Raw genomic sequence first — 25,238 nt, 5'->3', positions numbered from 1 at the left:
ATGCTGGGTAGTACGGCTGCCACCTCTATACATCAGTACACATAAGAGGGTTTTCATCCCCCCGCCCCTTGCCTACTGTAATTGGTTGCTTACAACAAAGTACAAGGAATGCATGAGTAGTATTCTTCTCCTATTCTCCACGATAAAATATAAATGAAGTATATGTAAACCATAATACAGTAGTACCCCGATATACGATACCCCTAGATGCGATACCCCAGCTTAGCGATGGGGGTACAAATACCACCAGGCCCTGATACCCGGTGGGCGAGCCCCGGTTTAACGATGGGCCCTCTGATGTCACGCCCACCGACGACAGACCAAAATTTCAAATTGCACAAATTCCCAGTGCCAGTTGAGCCCGCCCACCTCCCAGGATGCACAGAAATGCTCGCACAGGCCCCATAGCCATCGCTCACCCATATCGTTCTTCTTTAACCAGCCATCTCAGTGTGAGGATCTCCCTTATGCTCACCCACCACGCATTGTGTAGCACTACCAACGTTACGCAAGTTGCTATCGTAGTGCATCGTAACTGTGTTCAAGCAGTGCCGTGAGTAGAGCAGTGATACTAATCATGTGTGGAGTGCAATATTGTGTGATTTTTGGCCCAAATAAGTGAGATAATGTCTGGTAAGGGTTCTGGACGTAGTGGGGCTAGTGGTGATGCTGGTGGAGTCCCCAGTCATGGTGGTATGTGGCCTGCTAGTGGTGGTGCTGATGTTCCCGCGAAGCATGTACGTAAGACTGTGTCACTGGAGGTGAAATTGGATATCCTTATGCAGCACAACAAAGGTGAAGGTGTGTGTTCTATTGCCTCAGCTCTCCACCTGGCACAGTCGACTGTCTCCATCATCATCATGAAGAAGGAGGCCATTATGGCTGCTGCTGGGGAGGTTGCAACCTTATCCACCTCCCATATCACCCGCCAGCGAGAGCCTCTGATGGAGCAGCTGGAGCGGATGCTGCGCACGTGGGTGGAAGATCAGAACCAGTGCAAGGCACCCATGAGCCAGGCCATTACATGCATAAAGGTTCTCTTACTTTGGGACGAGCTAAAGGTCAGGCGTGAACTTGATGAATGCGAGACCTTTAAGGCGAGCCATGGGTGGCCTGACCGGTTTAAGAGGTGGGCAAATCTCCACCACGTGAAGATGTACAGTGAGGCAGCAAGTGCAGATATGGTGGCGGCGGCAGCATTTCCTTACGAGCTGAAACACATCATCGCGAAGGGTGACTATAACGTGAAGCAGGTGTTGAATTTTGATGAGACTGGGCTCTTTTGGAAGAGAATGTCCTCCAAGACATATCCTACAACAGAGGAAAGGTCTACGCCAAGATTCAAGCCTTCGAAGGACCGGCTGACACTGCTGCTGGGGGGCAATGCCGAGGGTGACCTCAAATTGAAGCTGCTCCTAGTCTACCACACCGAGAATCACACGGCTCTGTTAGGGTATGTTAAGGAGAACCTTGGGGTTATCTGAAAGTCAAACAAGAAGGTTTGGTTGACTTCAAATATCTGTTTGTCCTATTTCCACTCGTACCTCTCTTGTGTGCTGAAGAGGTATGCGTCCCGTGAAAATTTGGCGAACAGATTTTTCCTGGTGGTGGATAACGTGCATAGCCACCCGCCTGCAATGAAGGAATGGGACAGCGATATTGAGGTGGTGTTCCTGCCCCACAACACCATGTCTTTGTTGCAGCCAATGGACCAAGGGGTAATCGCTGCCTTTAAGGCCTACTAACTCCGCCGCACAATGAAGCAGTTGGTAAGGGGCTGCGACAGTAACGACAGGACAACAGTGCAGCAGTTTTGGAGGAATTATAACATACGCCATGCCCTTGAGAATATAACTGCTACATGGGACAAGGTTAGCCAGGCGACGATGAATGGTGTGTGGCGGATGCTGTGGCCAGAGCACGTGCACTCCTTCACTGGCTTCCCCAAGGGCGTGCAACCTCTGCCTGTCGAGCGTGTGCGGCAGGACATTGTTGAATTATCACACGGAGGTCGACGAGGATGATGTGGAGGAGGTTCTCAAGAGCCACAGGGAGGAGCTCAGCAACGAGGAGCTCCTCAATATGGAGATCCAGCGGGCGCACCGGGAGGCAGGAAAGGAAGAGGTTGTGCCTGAGGTCTGAGCTCTCAACATCAAGATCCTGAAGGAGATGCTAACGAAGCTGGATGAAATCATAGACTTAATATGAACATATGACCCCCTTCCAGGACGAAGCAGGGACACAGCTAATTGGCTCGAGGAGGGTATGAAAGTCTACAGGATGATGCTGGAGGAGAAGAGGGCGGCCAGGCAGAAAACGATCACAGTGTTCTTTAAGCAGGCCCCCACAAGGCTAGCAAGTCGAACAGGATCTCCCCAGCTCTTGACCAGCAGAGCATCTCCCCAGCTCTCAACCAGCAGAGCATCTCCCCAGCCCTCAATCAGCAGAGCATCTTCCCAACCTTCAACCAGCAGAGAAACACCGAGGGACACCTCCTGCCAAGGACATGCTTGGCCCATTGTGCTGGACCTAACCTCCAGCCAATCCCCATCTCCCATGTCACCTGTGTCTCCACTAAGGCACTCTGCCACTCCATCGCTGCCTTCCTCGTCCTGGCCTCCATCTCCCACACCACTTCGGCTACTGTCTCTGTCTCCCTCACCACGACGAGAACCACCGTAACTGACTCCATCGCCACCTCATCATTCATCGCAGCAGTCTCCCTCGCCACCTCACCAGACATCGCAGCTGTCTCCCACACCACCTCCTCTATCATTGTATGGCACTCCATCGCCATCCCCAAAGCCATCGTATCACACCCCATCGCCTCCTCCTGAGTCATCGCATCGCACTCCATCGCCAACCCCCTCTGACTCTCTCCTGGAGATGGGGTTTAAAGGTTTTGAGGAGGAGGATTGAGCATTAGGGAGCACCACATGTCCCCTAGCCTCGGAGGGGATAACAAGGATGATGACCAGGACTGGACATGGACTTAAGTTATGACAAGTGTTTGATATTTTCTAACCTATTCCTTATGATTTTCAGGCTATATTTGTTGCTTTTAGTGAGTTATTTACAGGTGTTAGGCTTCGGTTAGGTTCCTTGACAGCTGTTAGGCCATTTAGATTGCCTTTAAACCTGTTTTTGGGCTCATCTGGGTGGGTTTTGAACTTGGTTTGGGGAGAAACCCAAGGCTGGTAAACGGTCCACATTGAAATACACGTTAAAAGTATCCCGATATACGATACCCCACTTAACGATGGGGTTTTACCTAACCAATTAGATCGTTAAACTGGTGTATGCCAATACAAGGACTGTCCAAAAAGAATCCAGACTTTTAATATAGTGCACCTACTAGCTGGCATAGTGTGATTGCAACGGGAATTCTGTGTAGTGATGACTTTGAGCTTTAGTCTGACATAACTACATCATGCCACGTCACTTAGTCATCGAGGTACACGCGTTTTGATGTACACGTATTTAGTGCACTCTCCAAATTTTCCTTTATCACCTGAAACTTTGGGGGGGGGAGGGGAGGGGGGATTCTGCAGGGGCCAAATCTGGAGAACAGGGCAGCTGGGGAATGATAATCGTCTCATGCTTCATCAAAAAATCACAAATAAAGAGTGATGCATGGGCAGGTGCACTGTCATGATGCAGCATCCAGGTTTTGTTTGTCCATGCCTCAGGCCTCTTCCTTCTCACTGCTGCCCTCAGATGCTTCAGGATGCCCAAGTAAAACTCATTATTGACTATCTGACCACATGAAAGAAACTCATGATGAACGATGCCCTTCTAATAAAATGGGACGATCATCACCTTTACATCTGAGCAACTCTGACGTGCATTTTTTGGTCACAGTGACAATGTTTCAACCCACTGCGACGACTGCCTTTCTGTTTCAACATTGCAGCCGTACACTCATATTTTATCACCTGTTATGATATTTCCAATCTGAAACAAAATTTCATGCAAACACACTGCTCTTCAAAATCCTTCATTGTTCAACAAATCATCAAGTGCACTTAACACACATTCACTCAAGAGCATGTACATCAGTGACTAAGTGACGTGGCGTGATGCAGCTAATGTTAGACTGAAGCTCAAAGTTGCAACTACACAGCATTCCTATCATGATCATTGTCACGGTTTTTTTTTTATTTCACGGTAATTTTGAAATAAATGGTTAAATGTTATTTAAATTGATAATAATATTCAATAATATTGAAGAGCAGAGACAATGATTGTCTTGCTACATCAAGCAACGATTACTTTACGCTGACTTGCTACGATTCTCTAAGATCGAGAATTTATAAACTTTCTCAACAGTACACAGCAGAGACTAATTACTCACAATTGCTGAATTACTGTACTGTTAGCCTCTGGAGAAAGTTACTTCACCCCTGACAATAAATAACTAATACTAATAATAATAACATTAGGTTCTTGCTGATGCATTAACTCCTGGCACAACGGATTTTAAGTTAATACAACAAGAGTGGTCTAAGTACCAGTTATGAAAGCAAACGTTTATGCAAGCTAGGAGCTGTATGGAAAATAAGCTTAATTATGGAGAAATGAAACAAGATTTTACTTTACATTGAGCTCAAGAAAAAGAACTGTTAAATTTATTAATTACAAAAAATAAATTTAACATTACAATTCAAATCAAATTAAATGAGACGCACTCACTCACACAAAAGCTAAATACTTACGCCTAGGAAAAAACACCTTAACTAAACTCTTATGACTACAAAATACAAAAAGGAAATACTAGTCAATGAATGCGGTGTATCACCCAAAGCTGGAGAACTAAAGGTGGGAGCTTGGAGAAACTGTAAGCGGAGTTTGGGTACTAGCTGACCTCTCGCACTGCTGCACAGGTCCTGTCTCCGTCACAGCAAACACTAGACTGAGTAAGTCGTGGGAACAAAAGCGGAGCACTAGGCTGCATTTTTAACGGTCAAGTGCAAGCAGGGGCGAACAATAAAGAAAACAATAGTATCGCTCAGTACAGCACTTAGTGACGTGCATTAAATCGGTCACTCTTGAAAACAGTGACGAATGTTTTGAAAAGTGTACCGAAATGGAGGGAGAAACGGTTAGCTGAGCGATACGCAGTGAGTTTTCCACTAATAGTTCGTGGCTTCTCACAAAAGGGAAATGTCGCGGATTGATTCGTGACATTACGCCCTTACAAAGTTAAATTTTTTCCTTATGGGAAAAAATTTGTGGATATATATATATATATGTACACATCCTAAGTCATTCGCACAAGATTCACACTGTGGTGTGTGTGCTATCCTGCTACAGGAGAAAGTCGCAGTCGCCAGTGAGCGAAAAAACCTCGTATTTAAGTTAATAGAAGCAAGCTTGAGGGAAAAACTCCGTGACGACGGTGAAAATCCTGTACTCAGGTCAAACTGAGCGAAAATTCGCTACATTTACACTGACAACTAATTGTTGTGTAGCGTGGTGTATGTAATACACGGTGTAGGTGTGACAGTTGTAGTGTAACTGTACCTATGTGTAAAATGACACAGTAAATAATAATATGGCGACAACGAAGGCAGAGGAGAAGAGGCGGCAGCGTGCGGCAGACGATCAGCTGGTCCGCACAGCAAAACTGCTACACCCATTGCTGAACCTGCAAAACCAATTGAGGTGGAGCATCAAAAGTGTCAATGAGACAAAATTTTATCATGTTACAATTACTCTCTCTGCCTAGCAGTCAGTGCTACGACGTACATTCAAGGTCGCCATTAATTATAGCACACGATTATGGTCGGCAAGTTGAGAATCCTTGTGCAACCTCGGGTCTTCCATAGCCTCGAACCGCACACGGGTCCTCAACCTGTGCCCTAACCTACAGTACTTATATTAGTATCGGAGAGCTGAGAATCCTTGCGCAAACTCGGGTCTTCCATAGCCTCAAGTCGCCTCTGCGGAATTCTCACTTCCCCCTTAACCTACAGTACTTATATTAGTATCGGGAAGCTGAGAATCCTTCTGCAAACTTGGGTCTTCCATAGCCTCAAGTCGCCTCTGCGGAGTTCTCTCTTGAACTTCCCCCTTAACCTACAGTACTTATATTAGTATCGGGGAGCCGAGAATCCTAGTGCAAACTTGGGTCTTCCATAGCCTCAAGTCGCCTCTGCGGAGTTCTCTCTCGAACTTCCCCCTTAACCTACAGTACTTCTATTAGTACCGGGAAGCTGAGAATCCTTATGCAAACTTGGGTCTTCCATAGCCTCGTGTGACCCCCTGAGACTGAACAATGACCCCATTGTAACACTGCTAGGCGGTACTTGGCGGGAACGACAAACTGCAGTCGAACCTCGCCCTTGGGTGTTCGTGACTCATGGTAGAGCCGTCCTTGTTTGCGAAGGAACTTGGCTCGACCTCCCCGTGAATACTTAATCACTCGACCCTTTTGTTTGTTCCGCACGGCAGCAAGTGTCGGGTCAGAATGTTGTTCTTGTACAACAAGTTGACTACACATCAGATCTTGCGGCGATTCAATGATCACTGGGGTGACACAGTCTGGAGCCTCAGTCATGGCTCGTGTTACCGCAGCAGCCGAAGTCTGAGTAGCGTCATCGGAGCAACTATCCTTGACTCCATTAATATTGCCTACTATAAAGTCAAATAGAGGCCCTGGCATGACAACCGCAAGTGTCGTACCAGTATAAAATGGAGATGCCACCTGGATACATGCCTCAGGGAACAATCTCACTGATCCATCAATAAGCTTTGCATGGATCTGTCGACCTGTATACTGCTCAGGCCGAACTAAACTCTGCTTAATAGAGCAACCTGAGGAACCATTGTCTCTCAGGACCTTCACAGGAATGCCTCCCACAAACCCTGGCTGAACAAGGAAGGTACTGTCACCTGTGGGAGGGCCTGTGGAGGAAGCAGCTAGCCACTCATGAGGCTGCTGAATTGATGTGGCAAACATTGTGCCTTGAGGGTTATATTGGGAAGATGGAACATTGGCCATCTGTGGAGGGGGGTTCACTGTCACTGTGGGACTAGTGAACTGTGGGGAAGTACCCACACTGGTAGGGACGTGACCACCAGGCTGCTGCTGAGGAATGAAGGCTGCATTCGCTTCCTGCCTCTTTTGAGTTGGTGGTGAAAAAGTTTGTCCCGACGGTCGGTTGCGTGGCTGATACTGCTGCTGATTAGGGTACTTGTTGTATCCCTTCCACTCAGGTTTCTGAGTGTTTTGCCCCTGGTCCTTCCACTGCGGTTTTGGACCTTGGCCATTACTCTGAGAACGGCCTTGGTGCTGGGATTCAGTCTGAGACAGCTTCCCAGACTTGGCAGTATCTTTTCTGCTCCAGGTGTTTTGCTTACGAGCTTGATACCCGTATGCAGTAAAGAATGCGTCAGCCTTCTCTGCCATTTGGCTGGCATCTTTCACCTGGCAGATCTTAAGCTGTGCTATGAGCTCAGCAGGCCACGACCTCTCTAGCTGTGTACGCAGCATAAGGTCAATTATCCCCTCACGCGTGGAAGGAGTTTCATCTTTCTCCATCCACTCATTTAAGTAAGCTGTGAGACGATCAAGGAACTGAACAGCTGTCTCCTTGTCTTGGAGACGAGCTCGCATGAACTGAACTTCGGCGTCGTCTACTGTGAGACCATACGCCTTAATGAGTGCAGCTTTCATCATCTCATATGTGAGATTGTCTCCACGAATTCTGTGGAGAATATCGAGGGCAGGGCCCTCAAATAGGCTAAGAAACTGAAGCCGCTTAGCTGCCTCATCCAGTTGATACATGTCTGCCATGTCCTCAAAACGAGCTATGTACAGCTCGATTCGCTCGCTTTCCTTGTATGAAGGAAGCTTGATGCGTGGGGTCGCCAGGACATGTGCAGGGAGAACGCTCGTGGAGCTTGGACCAACTGCAGCAGACGTGTCTGAAGCCAAGGAATCTCGCTTGAGCTTCAGCACTTCAAGTTCATGTCTCTTGCGTGCTTCTCGCTCGGCACGTTCGTGTTCTCGTTCTCTCTCTCGTTCCTCACGCTGTTCTCGCTCATGTTCCAAGTCGAGTTCGCGCTGTTTTTGCTCGTGTTCGCGCTGTTCTCGCTCGTACTCGCGCTCCTTTTCACGCTGCTCTTGTTCATATGCACGCTCTCTTTCACGTTGTTCGCGCTGTTCTCGCTCGTATTCGCGCTGAATCTTACGCTCTTCACGGGCATCATTCTCGCGCTGCTGCTCCTGATTATGCCGTGAGAGTATATACTCTTTAATTTCGGTTGGGTCCGAAAGACCCATTTCTTTGGCTTCCTGTAAAAATACAGTAGTAGCCATGGCACTAATTTATTAAGCAAAACCGAAATTGAGTACTGACTGCTTAGCGACGAATACTAATAAACACAAGTAAAGAGTACAGACACAAGCTAGTGGTGACCAGTCTTATCCAGTTAACTGGCAAAGAATAAATAAAAAATGTAGATGACTGGGAAGACTCAATAATAAACACAATGGGTACGGCGACTTCCCAGGAGCGAATAAAATCGTCTGGCGTTACCAAAAATAAACTAGAGTTAAGTATTCTATTGATTAATAAAGCAAAATTCACTTGCTAAATTAAGGGTGAACACCAGAAAGCTTGTGCCTATAAACTTTAATGATAAATACCTAAATATGAATGAGTGAGCACTATCTCGTGAATAGCTTTAGAGCTAGGAGTTAATATCCTGGCGAGGTCGCCAATTGTCACGGTTTTTTTTTTATTTCACGGTAATTTTGAAATAAATGGTTAAATGTTATTTAAATTGATAATAATATTCAATAATATTGAAGAGCAGAGACAATGATTGTCTTGCTACATCAAGCAACAATTACTTTACGCTGACTTGCTACGATTCTCTAAGATCGAGAATTTATAAACTTTCTCAACAGTACACAGCAGAGACTAATTACTCACAATTGCTGAATTACTGTACTGTTAGCCTCTGGAGAAAGTTACTTCACCCCTGACAATAAATAACTAATACTAATAATAATAACATCAGGTTCTTGCTGATGCATTAACTCCTGGCACAACGGATTTTAAGTTAATACAACAAGAGTGGTCTAAGTACCAGTTATGAAAGCAAACGTTTATGCAAGCTAGGAGCTGTATGGAAAATAAGCTTAATTATGGAGAAATGAAACAAGATTTTACTTTACATTGAGCTCAAGAAAAAGAACTGTTAAATTTATTAATAACAAAAAATAAATTTAACGTTACAATTCAAATCAAATTAAATGAGACGCACTCACTCACACAAAAGCTAAATACTTACGCCTAGGAAAAAACACCTTAACTAAACTCTTATGACTACAAAATACAAAAAGGAAATACGAGTCAATGAATGCGGTGTATCACCCAAAGCTGAAGAACTAAAGGTGGGAGCTTGGAGAAACTGTAAGCGGAGTTTGGGTACTAGCTGACCTCTCGCACTGCTGCACAGGTCCTGTCTCCGTCACAGCAAACACTAGACTGAGTAAGTCGTGGGAACAAAAGCGGAGCACTAGGCCGCATTTTTAACGGTCAAGTGCAAGCAGGGGCGAACAATAAAGAAAACAATAGTATCGCTCAGTACAGCACTTAGTGACGTGCATTAAATCGGTCACTCTTGAAAACAGTGACGAATGTTTTGAAAAGTGTACCCCGAAATGGAGGGAGAAACGGTTAGCTGAGCGATACGCAGTGAGTTTTCCACTAATAGTTCGTGGCTTCTCACAAAAGGGAAATGTCGCGGATTGATTCGTGACAATCATGTAAAGCCAGTTGGTTGGTGTGCTATTTTAAAAATTCGGTTTCTTTTTGGGCAGACCTCATACACAAGAGAAGAGCATTGTAGGTGCAAAAATATGCCTATTTTAACGGGTAAAATTTTTATCTGGCTCCAATAATCATGAGAAAAAGAAACCATGGATATGCAAAAAAAAAAAAAAAAAATTCAGGAAAATACATATCCAAGAAAATGTTCTGTACATCTTATGAAAAATTACTGTAACTACTGAAGTGTTAGAGCTAAGATGAATTCAACATTCTGAATGGTAGGGGTATCTCACAGTAATATGAAACTGATGTTTCCCAGAATCTTAAAAATAGGACCATATTAGTGAAAGGGTTAGTAAGATGGACTCAGCTCTTCGGAGAAGTATGAATTTCCAATATTTCAATAATATCATCTGGAATTAGCCCACCTTCCCCCCCCCCCCAAAAAAAAAAGACTAAATTCAAGTACATGTAAAAATGGATAATTAGAAACTGTCTTCATCAACCTTTTGTAAGGCTGGGTATCATAGATCAATTTAGGTATTGCTTCGATTCCTGTCAGATTATTTCACTCAACAAAAAGGAGCAACTCTTCTAAAATGGGATAAGCTAATATATACTGGTACAGTGTACAGTAAAACCTCACTAGAACAGACTAATTGGGGCCAAAGCCATTCCAAAAAAAAAAGGGCGAAACTCAGATAAAAGCGACATGTGGACTTCTCTCTGCAAAGATATTTTCATACATGAAAAGCATCACAGCCACCATCCTGCTTCACTCCACCGGTTCCTTCTAACTCGGGGCAATATCCCATTTGCCTCTTAACTTTTTTCAAATGCCATTATAAATAATTTACCGCATAACACAGTATACCATAATTTTAACAAGGTTTAGCCTCAATAAAGGTCATATGTAACATACACAAGATACTGTCATACATGAAAAGCATCATGACCACCATCCTGCTTCACCCCACCAGTTCCTTTTAACTCATTGCAATATCCCATTTGCCTCTTAACTCAAATGCCACTATAAATAATTTACTGCATAACACAGTAAAATTAAGCAAGGCTTGGACACAATAAAACTCATAATAAAAAACAAAAAATGATTTTCTTTCGTAACCATTACGACTCACTTGGCTCATCCTACTCCCCCCCCACCCCCCACTTTCCCGAGTGTAGCCTATCATCATTCAGCACCCGGTGAACGATCCTTCAGAGCAAATCCTTCAAATTCATTACCCATTATCAGCAGAGATAAGAAACAGGGAAGTGAGCATGGAAGTGAGAAAGTTACTACATGACAGTATTGTGATACCAACTCTAACGTACGGAAGTGAAGCTTGGACATTATTGGAAGGACACAAGTCAAGAGTGAGAGCAGTGGAAATGAGTTATTTAAGAGAAGCCTGTGGAGTCACGTGGAGAGACAGGCTGACGAATGAGGATATAAAGGAACGTTGTGGTGTTGATGTGGATGTGATGGGAAGCGTTATGAGGAACACACTGAGGTGGTTTGGCCATGTGGAGAGGATGGAGGGTGAAAGACTAACGAAGAGAGTGTATGTGAGTGAGGCGGAGGGGGGAAGAGGGAGGGGGAGGCCAAGGATGAGATGGAGGGATGGGGTGGAGAGGTATATGAGAGAGGGGGGTGTGAGTTGGGAGCAGGGCAGTGAAATGGCGGGGGACAGGGCGACTTGGAGGCGATTTGTTTGTGGCCACTCCAAACGGGATTGAGGCGTCTGGCAATAGATAGATAGATAGACAGTCATCATCAACGAACAGTGAATCATCCTCCTGATTGTCTTCACTGGCAGGAGCTGAATCATGGACGGGAACTGGAGGTGCAGCTTGTACCTTGCATGCTGTGTAGTGTACCGGTACTTAATTTTAAGCACTTTTCAAGTACAGTACACTTCTTACTATTTATGATCTTACAAACTAAAGATGTTCTACTTTGTCTGTATATTTCACTTATCACTCGTCACCCTCAAGCAGTAATTTTGGGACTTCCGGGGAAATGATGTGGGTCAGACTGAGACACAACATGGGGGGACAATAGTGATGCCACCAGCCCGTCACCAACTGACGCATGAACACATAAACTGCGGGCAATATGGCCACCCCGGCCTGAGCTTAGGCAGTTCGGATCGCTTCTAGCATTTTCAGAGTCTTCCCAATATATAAAAAACTATTCCGGTCGGCTCCTCGACTCCAAAAAAGGCGAGTTCCGGTTTAGTGAAGTCCGTTGTAGTGAGGTCATACTGTAATTAAATAAAAAAAAAAAAAAAAAAATTTGAATAAAAGAAAGCGAAATCAATATCTGTACACTTTGTGATGACTGGACACATTACATTAACAAAACTGATGTGTCTTAGACAGATGGAGAGACAGAATGAGGAAACATAATTCACAATTGAAGGTACAGTACCTTTCCCTTAACACATCAACCACCTTGCTGAACTCTGCCACTGTGTACTCTCTTCGCATTTCCCCGAGGACGCCATCACTCCCTGACTGGACTGGTACATGCAGGAAGGCATAAACACGATGGTCTTGCATTATCTTGGCTATCTCCTGTTTGGAAAATGATAGTGTACAAATTACATCTGCCTGTTAGACTGTTCTTTTTTTATAATGCTGACTGATGCAAGTCCACATTTTGATGAAGGAATTAACATGTTGAAGTATAACTTATATACAGTACTGCATACACAGTGGTGGTAGGTGGTGGCAACTATCATCCACCCACCTGATGCAGTGCTGCCTACATCATCCTTTATCTTTATCATTCTTTTTCTGAGTCTGCCCTCCTCTCTCCCCATTTCTCCCATCCTTCTTTTTATAATTCTTCTTTCCACTTCTGGTGGTTCTACACTGAGTGACAAGCCTAATGGTTTCCTGTAAGACAGGAAACCATCTACAATGCTGGGTGGTAACCATAAAACCAAACATCATGGTGATGTGAAGCCTATTATGGTACCCCTGCTGACTGGGTGGAGAGACACAAATGCAGAGTCCATCTGCGAAATAAACCTCCACACTTCCCCGTGCCTAATTGTGACAAGGCGCTGACTGCCAAAAGTGAACATCAGTTCACTGCATGGGACTGTAGTGCAAGGCCAGTTGCTTGCCTGTGTTTGATGATGTATGCTCTGCCAGACAGACCAGCATTACTTAATAACAACAGCTGTATGAGAGGTCTGTCCAAAAAGAAACCAAACTTTTTAAATAGCACACCAACTAGCTGGCATAGCATGATCGCAACTTCACTGAGTTACGGTGACCTTGAGCTTTAGTCTAACACTAACCACATCTCGCCAGATCAATTAGTCGTCAAGGCACTGTACAATCTCTCAAAAAAGTATTGCCCCCCTCTGTATCCAATGGTTCTTAAATGAACACAAGATGGCATGCAACTAAAGACTTAACAACTAAGGATGGATCACTAAGACAAACAGTACAGTAGAACCTCTTTGGTCTGGACCCCTTTGATCTGGATTTCTGTTAATTCGGACAAAATTTAAAAATAATAAGCTCCAAAAATATGTTGAAAGTAATTCTAAAGTCATTTTCAGTATCGGCGCGGAAAGCGATCGTCATTCGTTTAGTCTCGGATCACGCTAGGTCGCAACATGGGCGCCTGTTTAAACACACGTTAGCATTCGTTCCATCAACTAGTTCACCAACCATTTATATTTTTATGCTGTATTTCAAACATTAATCCTCCTTACCATGCCCCTTAATGCAAGTGCAGCTTCTGCAATGAATAACGGTGTTAAAAGGAGGAGTTTGCTTACACAAAAATGGGTCAGAATATTCTGCAGTGTTTAATTATTACTGTAGGTTATTTTTTGAACTTAAATGTGCTTTACCTGTACATCAAACATTAGCTTCTTGCCCATATGGGCGTTATCAATATGCCAAAGATGACAATGTATTTTTTGCCTACATAAGTTTTATTTTTATTCCAAATATTAGTTAATTAATTAATTTTTTTTTTTGCCTACACGGACCTTAGTCACTTACTACAATTTAAAATGTAGGCTAGTTTCTTGTCATGGCCTTACCTGTAAATTATGCAATACAAAACTATCATACATGATTAGTTTGGTTATTTTAGTATCCTTTCATCTTTTGCAGTTACATAGGGTTGACATATGCCACATATGTTAATAATTAACAAACATACCATATGTAGATAGTTTTTGGTATGAACTGGAGATTACCCTGATGGTCCGGACAATCTGCTAATTCGGACAACCCTTCCCCCCATATAGTCCGAATGAGAGAGGTTCTACTGTACTTATAACATGTGTCAAACTGACAACTGGCAATTCTCCCTTACTAGGATGGCAGGCCTACAGCTACTGCAAATTGACTCAGGACCTCCCCCCACAAGGTATTAAAAAACACAGAAATCATAGTATATCACAATGTTTGTCATGAAATGCCATTCATTAATATGAAATCATGTTTCCCTTGTTTTTCAGGACCAGTTGGATGCATTTTGGCATGGAATCACTTAGATCTCTAAAGTAATCTACGGACATTTCTTTGCACCAAACATTTGTCAGTTACCCAGTTTTTTTTATCGAGGCGAAGATGCACTTGACAGATTGGTGATTTCTGGGTGAATGCAACATTACTTCATAATCTAGCATTATTAACTGACAACAAATATCTGAGGGGGAAATTTGGGTTAGTAAATATTTTTTGGACATGTTGCATTCAGCCAATCATCATCAACCTGTCAAGTGCATCTTCGCCTCGATAAAAAAAACGGAGTATAGTCTTGACGTTGTCCAGATTGGATGTCTTCTTCTCTGCCATGATTTTCTTCATCTCTCCCCAGCAGTTTTCTATCGGATTTAGATCCGGACTGTTGCCAGGCTAGTAGAGGTCCTCAATCTGATTATCCCGAAGCCATTTTGTCACCTTTCTTGACTTGTGACATGGAGCTGAATCGTGCATGAAAAAGTCGCACCAATGAATATCAAAAAAGTTTAACAAATGATCTTTCAGAACTTGAATGTACCGGCCACCATTCATCATCAAGTTCTCAGGAAGAAAGTACAGGCCTCCCTTTCCCATTTCACCTGAGAAACACCCCCACGCCATTACTGATTGTGGGTGCTTAACAGTCGGCACTGTGTAAGCAGGGTCACATCGACTATGGGAGGCAGGGCGACGAACTCTGGCAGAACGCACCTGGAACACTTGATATGTGCTTTCATCGGAAAACATAACTTTTCTCCACCCATCCGACGTCCAGTGTGCATACCTCTTGGCAAACTGAATGCGCTGCTTCTTCATACGGTCAGTGAGAAACAGTTTCTTGGCTGCTGTGCGGCTTGGCAAACCTAGCTCCTTCTGCGAGCCGTGTTGTATAGTTCAAACTGAGAGGTCATGTAACAGCTGGGGATGCATTCTCTTCAATTCTGCTGCTGTCAGTCAAGGATTCTTGATTACATCCCTCTTCAGAAGCGTATCTGTGCCTCTGGAAGTCGTCCTCTTCTTTCCACCACCATGCTTGTGCTCTGGTATGACATCAGATGGCAGAACGTGCACTGCAGCAAGAATCTTCATGACAGTCAACTTTGTGCGCCCAGTACAGTACCCTCGCGTCCAACACGGTAATATTGTCATGCATGGGTCCCGTGTTGGACCAAAAACGTGTTGGACAAACAACAGAGCTTATGGGGAAAAATGAATTACGTCAGCAACCCTAGGAAAAGTCACCCTAAATACCTACCATATACCTATACATATATTGGTACTACTGTAATTATAATAAATGGTACTGTGCTATGAATGATAACTAACCTTTTAGGATAGTGTTGGTGGGCTTGCTGGGGATGGAAGGTGGTATCCAAGGCTGTAGGTAGTCCTACTGGGTCCCCGGAGGATGGCTGCTGGTGTCACTAGCGGGTAATGGCTGCTGCTCCTCCTCAACCTCCCTCATAAGTCCTTCGAAATCACACTCAGAATCACTATCTTCGTCCACCGCCATGGAAGGTCCTGCTTCTGCCTGTCCTAGCATTCTGTAAGCCTTCACTGCTGCCAGGATCTTGTCTTGGTTTTTTATTATGGTCCTCATGTTGGCTTCATTCATGTCGTAGGCCTTGGCAATGTCAACTTTCCTCTCCCCTTTCTTCTTCCTCTCAATGCTTTCTAGCTTGGTGGGCTGAGGGAGGTGCCTCCGTTTCTTGGGGTTCTCAGAAGGCTTCCTAGGCATCGTGAGCAGGGTAAAATGCAGTAACAAGGGCAGAAAATGCAGCAAGAAAAAAGCACCTTCCAATGCGAATTATGCGACTGAGTGGTGCTGTGGCGGGAGAAATTTAAACAAAACATCACGTGAGAGCAGAAGCGTTTTTAATCGGGCGACAGCACGATCGCCTTACGATAGTGGGCGGGGGAGGCTACTTGATTGGAAGTTTTTATTGGCTGTCAGCATCACGGGAATGTCCAGTATGACCGTGTTGGACCAGGGGTGATCGTGCTAGAGGCGAACTCTGCGGATTTCGCCCACTTCTCAGAGCTCCGTCCGTGTTATGCTAAAGCACCCGTGTTACAGTAATTAAACCGAATTAAATCTTACTAATTATTGTGCTCCGTGCTGGACACGAATCGTGCTGGACAAACGCGTGTTGGGCGCAAGGGCACTGTACATTCACAAATCATGTTGACAGGGACATTATCCTGCCTCCATGCAATGATGCGGACCCTCTCATCCCTTGAGCGGTACTTTCCAGGCATGACAACTCGACTCTAGGAAAATAACAGGGCAAACAGTAATGCATACGAAGAGAGAGGGAGGTGCAAGCTCGGAGCAATGGGAACATGTACTCCCACTCTTGATTCTGGGCAAGCACTGACGTGCTGAGTGTTTCACCCCCTCCCGCCAACACCAGAGGAGTTGTCAGTTACTTCTTGCCCAAAAAATTCATTTGGTAGAGGTGTAAACCCAAAGCAAAGACAGACAACTCTCCCATAGCAATTCTGTGTGTAGGTCCTGAGTCAATTTGTGGTGGGTGTACCTACATAATGCAAGAGTATACAATTAACAGTCAGAAGCCTTTGTCCATTGTGCCATACTGTATTGTTGGGGAAAGGGGCCAATACTTTTTTTAGACCGTTCACATGCCTGAGTGAACATGTGTTTAGTGCCCTTTGCAAATATTCTTCTATCTCTTCTATCTTATGAAACTGGTGAGCTTTCAGGATGGATTTCAACTCTGGGAGCAAAACAAAGTCCGCAGAGGCCAAACCTGGAGACTAGGGTGGCTGGGGGACGATAGCAGTCTCAGGTTTCACCAAAAAGGCATGGATAAGAAACAATGTGTAAGCAGGTCCACTGTCAAGGTGCAGCATCCAGGTTTTTGTCTGCCAATGGCTCAGACCTCTTCTTTCCCACTGTCTCCCTCAAATGCTTCATGAAGTCCATCCCCCTGGGGAGGAATGGGGGAAAGAATACTCTCCCCAGTATCCCTGCCTGTTTTAAGAGGCAACTTAAAAAGGCCTTTTTCTTTCCTGTCTTTTTCCTTACATTCCTCTTCCCCTCTTCTGTTCTACCTCTTTTCTTGATATTTCTGTGGTTCTTCTGGGCTTTATCTTCCCTCTACTCCTACAGTGCCATATAGCCATATAATGGCTTGGTGCTAATTCTTCATTATTTTTTCCTCCTTTCCTTCCTTCCTTCATGAAGTCTGATTATCTGACCACACTGAACAAACTTACTTTTACATTTGACCAACTCTGACGTTTTTTTTTATTCGCAGGAACGATGTCCCATCCCACTGCAACGATTGCCTTTTTGTTTTGACATCGTAGCTGTACACCCACATTTCATCTGTTATGATATTTTTCAGAAAGTTTTCATCAACATCTGAACAATCAAACAGCTCCTGACTGACTGTGACAGTTCTCTTTTTGCTCATCTGTTAGCAGATGCAGCACCAATTCTGAGGCAACATGAGGCACCTTCAGTTCTTCAGTTAAAATCATGTGGCATGAACTTTACAGAATCCAACTTCTTTGGAAAGTTCACAGACTTAACGTATCACAGAATGCACTTTCTCAATGTGATCATTGTCTCTTGACACAGAAAGGCCATCCAGATTTGAGATCATCTTCGGTGGGTGTTCTTCCCAATCTGAACCACTGGAAACACTTGTGTCCACTGCATACGGCTCAAACAATCCTCCTCATTTGCCTGTTGCAACATAAGAAAAGTCTCCATAAAAGTTTTTCCTAATCTGAAACAGAATGTCAGGTAAACACAGTGATCTTCAAGATCCTTCATTGTTTCTGCAACAAATCACCAAGTGCACTAAACACATGTTCACTCAACCATGTGTACCTTGATGACTAGGTGCCATGGCGTGATGAGGCTAGTGTTAGATTAAAGCTCAAAGTCGCCACAACACAGCGCTCCCGTTGTGATCACACTATGCCAGCTAGGTGGTGCACTATTTAAAAAGTTCAGTTTCTTTTTGGACAAACCAATTCAGTAATATATGCCCTCACCATTCACTCTCCTATATCTTTTCACCTAATTTTCATCCTCCTTTCTCTTTACATGTCCAAACCACCTCAACCTCTCCCAGTGCAATACCATCAAAATACCTATTGCCAGACACCTTAATCCCTTAAACGGGGTGGTCACAAACAAATCGCCTCCACGTCACCCTGTCCCCAGCCATTTCACTGCCCTGCTCCCAAGTCACACCCCCCTCTCTCATATACCTTTCCACTCCATCCCTCCATCTCATCCTTGGCCTTCCCCTCCCTCTCTCCCCTTCCACCTCACTCACATACACTCTCCTCATCAGTCTCTCACTCTCCATTCTTTCCACTTGGCCAAACCACCTCAATGTGTTTCTCCTAACGCTTCCTATCGTGTCCACATCCACACCACAACGCGCCTTCACATCCTCATTTGTCAGTCTGCCTCTCCATGTGACTCCACAGGCTCCCCTCAAATAACTCATTTCCACTGTTCTCAGTCTTGACTTGTCCCTCCAACAACGTCCAAGCTTCACTTACATACGTTAGAGTTGGTATCACAATACTGTCATGTAACTTTTTCACTTCTATGCTTACTTCCCTGTTTCTTATCACTGCCTTCAAGGAACCAGCAACCTTTCTTCCTTGTTGTACCCTGTCAAGCACTTCACCCTCCAAACTACCATCTTCACTCATCACACTACCCAAGCATTTAAACATACTCACATTTTCCATTTCCTCATCATCCAACCTCACTGTACATTCACTGAGTTCACCTCTCTTGAAGACCATAACTTTACTCTTCTCTACATTCACCTTTAGATTCCGTTTCTTACACACTCTCCCAAACTCATCCACCAAGCCTTGCAGCTCCCATTCGTTTTCACTTAACAACACGGTCTCATCTACAAACAACAGTACAGGGAGTTTCCAAACACTGCCCTCTCTCACTAGGGCCACTCCAACATCCACTGCCCTATCTTGTATCTCTTTTATAACCCCATCCATATACAGACTGAACAACCATGGAGACATGACACATCCCTGTTTCAACCCAACCTTCAAACAGAAAAACTCACTCAGTTCACTATCCACATGCACTGTAGTCTTAGCACCCTCATACATAATCTTCACACCATTCAACAACTTCCTATCTACTCCATTTATTCTTAATACTTTCCACAATCCTTGTCTATCCACCCTATCATATGCTTTCTCCAAATCCATGAAGGCCGCATACAACTTCTTTCCCTTCTCTAGAAACTTTTCCACTAAAGATCTAAGAATGAAATATCTGATCTACACAACTTCTTCCTTTCCTAAAGCCTCCCTGTTCTTCTCCAACTAATTCCTCTGTTATTTCCCTAACTCTGTCAATAAGTATCCTACCGTATATTTTTACACTAAGAAGACAAATGCCCCTATGATTACCACACACTTCTTTCTCCCCCTTTCCTTTGTACAAGGGAATAATTATACCTTACTTCCAATCCTCTGGGACTCTACCTTCCTCCCAGGCCAATCTGCACATCTTCCACATCCATTCTACTACTATCTCTCCCCCATGCTTCAGCATTTCACCACACATTCCATCAATTCCTGGGGCTTTCCCCATTTTGACTTTCTTCATTGCTTCCACAACCTCCATCCTACTGATTTCTTCCTGTCTTCTCACCTCCCTCCTTCTCCCAGCCATTCCTCAGCCACTTATTCTCTATGTTTAACAATTCGTTAGTGTTCTCTCCATCTGCTCACTTTTTCTCCCTTCTCAACTAGTAATCTACCATTTTTATCTTTCACTCCCCTACTAACTTCTTTGCCACCCTGTCTGACTCTCTTTACCTCTTTCCAGAACATTTTCTCACATTCCCTCCACTCGACCCACTCGACACTCAAATTCCTTCCAAATTCCTCAATCACTCTCATCTTACTCTCTCTTACCAATCTTTTCACCTCTCTCTTCCTTTCTACATATAACTCTCTCTTCCATCTCTCAGCTTCTTCCATGCCCCTGTTTATCAGTCATTCATTATATGCTTTTTTCTTTTGTGCCACAGCCTGTCTCGCCTCTTCATTCCACCATCCTGTTCCTTGCACCCCCTTCCATCTTCTCTTCACCCCACACACCACCTCACATGCTGCACATATTTCTTCTGTGAATATTTGCACACACCTACCAAGTCCCCCATCTGCTCCTATTCATATTTACCCAATCGTTCCTCCATTTCTCCCTTGTATTCTGCCTTTTTCTCATCCTCTTGTAACCTTTCCACTCTCCTTGCATCTACACCTTCCTCCTGTCCTTCCCTTCTTCTGTTCCTCCATTTTACTTGAACCTTGATTCTGACCACCACCAAGTGGTCAGAAAGTCCTCTCCCCCAACCTCTATATGCTCTTGCATCCATTTCATATTTTCGCATCATTTCATCCACACACACATAATCAATCATTGCCTTCCTTTCATTCAGGGCACCATCCACCCTCCTCATCACTTGCCATGTATACCTGTGGATCATTTTGTGCCTGAAGAGGGTATCGGCTATCATCAACCCCCTCCCAGCACAAATGTCCACTAATGCGCTGCCATTCTCATCAATCTTAGCAGGCACACCCCACTCACCAACTACTCCAACCACCTTCACGTTCCCTACTCTACCATTCGTATCACCAATCAAAAACACTCTCTCATTCCTTTCAGACTTTTCCATGCACACTTCCACATTTGTCCAGAACTCTTCTCTCATTCTGCTTGCACGATCTTGGGTTGGCGCATACACGCACACAGTCACCCACTTTTGTAGTCCAACTTTCAGTCTTACCCACACAATCCTTGAGCCAACTGATCCATACTCTCTTATATTCTCCTTCCATCTGTTAAAAGAATACACACTCCTTCTTTTTCCCTCTCATTCTCACCTACTCCTGCACATATACCCCATCCACACTCCCATTCTCTCACACTCTCACCTCTCCATTTAGTTTCAGTTAATCCACATACATCCACTTTCGCACCCTTAAGCACTTGGACAATCTCTCTCTCTTTCACCTCATCAATTGCACCCCTTACATTCCACGTCGCCATCCATATCATGTCCTTTGTTCGGTCCTCAGTCATCATTTTTTTGTAAGTCCTGGTCCAAGGCTTCTTGTTCGTATTTTTAGTTAGTTGTTTTCCAGGAAGGGGCACTAAACCCCCGCCAACCCACCTGCTGTCATGTAGGGAACACATGTCGGTTGGTTATAAGGTTGCCACCCAGCATTGTAAATGATTTCCTGGTTTACAGGAAATCATTTGGCTAGCCACTCAATGTAAAGATACCCTAAAAACAGGGTACCACTACACTAACTGGGTGGATGATGGGCGCCCCCACCTACCACCAACAAAATGTAGCAGTCAAATCCCAGTCAGCCTTTCTGCTGCTCAAATACAATCTGCCATCTGCTGTTCTCTTTTTCCATGAAGCGCTGCACATCCATCGGGCCATCCTCATCTTGGTATGTTCAAACTCATGGATCTCATCTTCATTTACTGCCTAAGCTTCACTACCACAAAGAATTTCACTCTTCACACACCTGTCCATCTACATACCTACAGCAAGACACTTTAAGGCAATCATCTTCATTTTTTACACAAAAAAAATTAAATTTTTTAACATTCTGAGAAAATTCCAAGACGTTCTGGCATCCTTCCTCTGTCCCTGTGCAAAGTGATATCATTTTCAGAAATGTATAAGTGTTCTAAAATAGCATTTTTGTACACCCATATCAAGTGCTCGAGCAGCAACTTCAGCGCTCCTACACGCATCATGATACAGCTTTGTGCAAAATTTACACAGGAATACCTTTTTTTATTTATTTATTTTTTAGATAAATCATCCACTAAATACTCCTCCTTTCGACATCTGGCATATTTTTTAATCTCAGCTGTGTACTTAGTGCGGGCAGAGCCATAAGAGATAGATGGTGTGTTGCTCAGTGCTCTGTGACCTGACAACTTCAATGGTCGTTTTCTGAGAACATACAGGTATGTTTTTTTTTCCTTTGGACTCTATTAGCTCCTAATTTAATAAAGCTATACAAAAATAATAAAGGTACCACTGGAAAGCCCATAAAACTTACTATAAATTCTGCAATTAGAATGTTTGTATAATGATGTGTTTGGTGTACAGAGCTTGCCAAACATCCAGGAAACTGGTACTACAGGAAACACTGATTTTCTTTGAAATAAAAAAAATAACTGATATTCTTCTAATGCAAACTGCATAAAACATATTAGAGAATCTGTAAAACAACTCTTTATGATTAGTTTGCCACAGAGCAAGCCAAACTTTATGCATTACTTTAGGAACCTGGTACTTTCTTACAGATAATTTATTTATTTATTTATTTTTTTGCAAAAAACTCTCTAAATAAAAATCTAATAACCAAATCTGATGAAACTTATACACAAATAATCCCTCATCTAGGTCAATTGCTGATGTAAATTGCAGCCTCCTAGCCCTAACACTTTAGAACCAACATGTCGAAAGAGACGATGGCCTTCATTCCAAAGGAGGTGGCCATTAACAAATTGCTTCCATGTCATCCTATCCTCCACAATCAGGCTACTCTCCCTCTAAATAACACCATTCATTAATATACCTTTCCGACTTATCCCTCCAGCTCATCCTTCATCTTCCTCTCATTCACATAACTCTCCTAATCAACCTCTCACTCTTTATTCTCTTCACATGGGCCACAGGCTATACCAGGGTACTTCAAACACTTTTCCCCATATCCACATCAACACCACAATACTGTACTCACAAACTGCCTCAATTGTCTGTCTCTCCACATGACTTCACATGATCCTCTCAGACAACTCGTTTCCATTCCTCTCTTTCTTGACTTCAGCCCTCCCCGAAAAGTCCAAGTTTCATTTCCATATGCTGATGTGGAGATCACAATGCTGCCATGCAACAACTACTTCACTTGCATGCTCACCTCCCTATTCCTTACCATCACTCTCACACATGCATCATAACAACTTTCTCTTAGTGTGAAGGATAAAACTTATCATTGTAAAAGAGAGGTTATAGTTCCTTAACTTCTTCCCTCCACTCCTAACAACAGAACTGACTACAACAAATTTACAAAGCATACCAGTCCTAAAGCCACTTGACATTCTAAAATGAATAACCCATCCATGCATCCATCTTATGTTGCCCCATGAGCAGTGTAGGAACACTAGGCTAGGCAAGTTGGTCCTGACATTTTACATGAGAGTGACCAGCCTCACTCATCCCAGAGTGGCATTACGTGAGCAATAAACCCCAACAACCCCTTGGATACAAACCTACACAGGCCCAATCCGGTTGGAGTGCCGTAATTACCCACTAAAATACCAGGTGCCATAATTTCATTATACGGTTACCACCCAACGGAGTAAATGGCTTCCTGGTGTACAGGAAACTACTTGGCTTGTAACTCAGTGTAGAGTCACCCATAGGCAGAAGGAAGAAGAAAGAATGAAGGAAAGACGGAAGAGGAATGAAGGAATTGAGGAAAGGGCAGAGGGCAGACACCCAAGGCAGCACTACATAAAGTGAGTGGATGGTAAGCGCCCCCACCTACCACCATAAAGAATAATAATAGTAATAATCATCATAATCAGTATCATCTTCCAATCCTACATTGCCCCACGAGGAGCGTAGGAGCCCGGGGCTAGGCAAGTTGGTCTTGACATTTAAGATGAGAGTGACCAGCCTCACTCATCCCTGAGTGGCATTATGTGAGCAGTAAACCCCAACCACCCCTTGGATATAAACCTTCACTGGCTTAATCCGACTGGAGTGCTGTAATTACCCACTAAACCACCAGGCGCCAATATTTGGTTATGTGGTTACCACCCAGCGTAGTAAATGGTTTCCTGGTGTACAGGAAACCATTTGGCTTGTCATTCACTGTAGAGTCACCCACAGGCAGAAGGAAGAGGAAAGAATGAAGCAAAGAAAGACAGAAGAGGGAGCATAAAGTCATCTGTAGGCAGAAGGACAATTAAAGAATGAAGGAAAAAAGGACAGGAGAGGATGGAAGGAAAAAAGGATGGAGGAGAGGAAAGGGCAGACACCCGAGGGCAGCACTACATCGAGTGAGTGGATGGAGAGCACCCCCACCTACCACAATATAAAAATAATAATAATAATATTAATAATAATAATAATAATACGCTCCTCATGGGGCAACGTAGGATTGGATGATGGATGGAATAATAGTAATAGCTTTAGAAATCATAGATAATAATCCTTGGAGCATTCCAACTGTCACTGAAAATTCATCAGTCAGGCCACCATTCACCCTTACAAGGGTGCTATTCTATCTATCTACAACCAGATGCCTTAATCCCATAAAGGGCGGCTGTTTAACTTAGTTGTTTTAAGGAGAGGGGCACTAACCCTCCGCTAACCCACTTGCTGGCACGCAGGGAACACGTATGAGTTGGTTATGGGGTTACCACCATGTATTGTAAATGGTTTCCTGGCTTACAGGGAACCATTAGGCTTGTCATTAAATGTAAAGCTACCTGAAAAGGAAAGAAGAGTAATAAAATGTGACGGGAAAGATGGGACAAATAGGAAGAGCGGAGAGCATACAAAACAAAGAATGATAAAGATGAAGGGCGAAGTGGGCAGCACTACACCAAGTGAGTGGATGATGGCTGCCACCACCTATGGGTACTTTTGTCCTAGTATACAGTCATATCATAACTACAAGGCAATCTCTTCCATATGCAAAAAGATGGTAGGTGGGGGTGCTCACCAACTACTTGATATAGTGCTACTTTGGGTGTCTGCCCTTTCCTCTCTTACTTCCTTCCTCATCTGTCTTTCTTTCCTTCATTCTTTCCTATTCCTTCTGCCTATGGGTAACTTTACACTCCCTCTTCTGTTCTTCTTTCCTTCA

General features: G+C 43.9%; 1 protein-coding gene across 1 annotated transcript in view; it reads right to left on the bottom strand.

The window, feature by feature from the left end:
• The window catches only part of LOC145414201 (threonylcarbamoyladenosine tRNA methylthiotransferase), a 62,034-nt gene that overhangs the window by 8,363 nt on the left and 28,433 nt on the right, over nt 1-25,238 (bottom strand). Inside the window, exon 8 of the mRNA XM_080283777.1 lies at nt 12,220-12,365. Within this exon, the coding sequence (XP_080139903.1) occupies nt 12,220-12,365 (146 nt within the window). The remainder of the gene's footprint in view (nt 1-12,219; nt 12,366-25,238) is intronic.

Source organism: Coenobita brevimanus, chromosome 98 (assembly GCF_032717465.1).
Source record: "Coenobita brevimanus isolate Jiangsu-jjx chromosome 98, ASM3271746v2, whole genome shotgun sequence".
Lineage (NCBI taxonomy): Eukaryota > Metazoa > Arthropoda > Malacostraca > Decapoda > Coenobitidae > Coenobita > Coenobita brevimanus.
This window is presented reverse-complemented; position numbering and strand designations above follow the sequence as displayed.